This window comes from Apium graveolens, chromosome 9 (genome assembly GCF_009905375.1).
Source record: "Apium graveolens cultivar Ventura chromosome 9, ASM990537v1, whole genome shotgun sequence".
In the NCBI taxonomy this organism is placed as follows: domain Eukaryota; kingdom Viridiplantae; phylum Streptophyta; class Magnoliopsida; order Apiales; family Apiaceae; genus Apium; species Apium graveolens.
The window spans coordinates 13,198,941-13,200,860 of NC_133655.1; the positions used below are offsets into that span (position 1 = coordinate 13,198,941).

General features: G+C 41.5%; 1 protein-coding gene across 1 annotated transcript; it reads left to right on the forward strand.

Annotated features, from left to right (window-relative positions):
• The first annotated feature begins 455 nt into the window (after positions 1-455).
• On the forward strand, positions 456-902 carry LOC141685033 (uncharacterized). Its single transcript, XM_074490158.1, has one exon. The coding sequence runs from the start codon at positions 456-458 to the stop codon at positions 900-902; it is 447 nt and encodes a 148-aa protein (XP_074346259.1).
• The last annotated feature ends 1,018 nt before the right edge of the window (positions 903-1,920 follow it).

Consider the following 1,920-nt stretch of genomic DNA (forward strand, 5'->3'; position numbering starts at 1 on the left):
TGGGCCATAGAGCTGGGGGAGTTCGACATAAAGTATAAGCCACGAACGGCGATAAAAGCCCAGGCCTTGGCTGACTTTGTGGTTGAATGTACCATCCCTAACCAAGAAGTCGGGGGCAGGAAGATACTGAACCTCAGGGCATGGAGGGAAAATAAAAGAATGTAGGGGGACAGAATAAGGACAAGGAATTTTGGGTTCACTATTTTGATGGAGCATCAAAAATAAACTCAAGTGGAGCAAGGCTAGTTTTATAGAGCCCCGATGGATTCTTGATTGAATATGATATGAAGTTAGATTTTCCAACTACAAATAACGAAGCTGACTATGAAGCTCTGATAGTTGGCCTTGGCCTTGGCCTAGCAGGGACGTCGAGAGTCAAAAATTTGAAAGTTTGTGGAGATTCGAAACTTGTGATATCCTAGGTCAAGGGAGAGTTCGAAACAAGAGATGAAACAATGGCAAAGTATGTATGCATGGTAAGAGCTGTGATGACCCAATTCGATGAGTGCCATGTTGAGCACATTTCAAGAGAAAAGAATGCCAAGGCTGACGCGTTATCCAAATTCGCCTCGTTGGAAGTAGAAGAAAGCTCTGGTAGTGTGTACTTTCGTGTTTTGAAAACACGAAGCATATATGTCAAGTTGGTTGCCCCTATAGGGCTTGGAGGGTCATGGATAGATCCAATTAAAGTTTATTTACAAACCGGATGGCTTTCTAGTGATGTCATGGAAGCAAGAAAGTTGTATGTAAGGGTCCTAAGATATTCCCTGATCGACGGGATTCTTTATAAAAGGTATTTCGTAATTCTTTATTTAAGGTGTTTGAGGCCAGATGAAGCTCGACTTGCCTTGGAAGAAGTACATGAAGGTATTTGTGGCCAACAGTTGGGGGCAGGGCCTTAGCCCACAAAACTCGTATAGGCTTCTACTGTCCAGAGATGATGGTTGATGCTAAGGAATATGTGAAGAGATGTGAACATTGTCAGAAGCATGCCCCTATAGTAAGGCAGCCTCCCGAAATGCTCACTTCCTTAAACTCCTGAATCCCGTTTGCTATGTGAGGAATGGATATTCTCGGTCCTTTCCCAATGGCTACTGCTCAAAGGAAGTTCTTGATTGTAGTAATTGATTACTTTACTAAGTGGATTGAAGCTAAGCCTCTGGCAAAGATTACAACTAAACAAGTCGCTCACTTCCTACGGGAGAATATTATATGCAGATATGGGATTCCCCGAATCTTGGTGAATGATAATGGAACATAATTCAATAATGAGGAGTTCAAAAAGTATTGTGAAGAGAACGAAATTGACTTGAGATTCACATTCTGGCGCTCACCCACAGGCCAATTATCAAGCAAAGGTTGCAAATTGAATTATTCTAGATTGGTTAAGTAAGAGGATTGAGAAGTCCAGAAATAATTGGGTGGATGAGTTACGACAGGAGCAATGCCCTTCATGTTGCCATATGGGTCCAGGCATACAACGCTGAAGAAAATGAGGAAAGCCAAAGGTTGGCCCTGGACTTGATAGATGAAGTACGAGATAAAGCACATGCGAAGATTGTGAAATATCAAAAGAAAACTTCTTTTTACTACAATATGAGGGTAAAAGAGAGATTCTTTAAGCAAGGAGATTTGGTCTTAAGGAAGGTGGAAGCTTCTGGAGTAGGGCAGAAAGGAAAACTTGCCCCGAATTGGGAAGGCCGTACAAGGTTAAGAATGTTCAGGGAAGAGGATCTTACAAGTTGGAAACTATGGATGGAGAAGAGATACCTAGGGTTTGGCATGCTCAAAACCTGAAAATTTATTATATATAGATCATGGGAAAAGGAAGTAACCACGAGGTTTAAAAGCACATTGAAGATTTACTCGCTTAGGAATTTATTTTTCAGATTAATTAGGACTAGCATTGTAACGTGTGAC

Bases quoted from the DNA above. Each gene is read 5' to 3' on its own strand.
- LOC141685033 (XM_074490158.1), top strand. From the start codon at position 456: ATGGCAAAGTATGTATGCATGGTAAGAGCTGTGATGACCCAATTCGAT.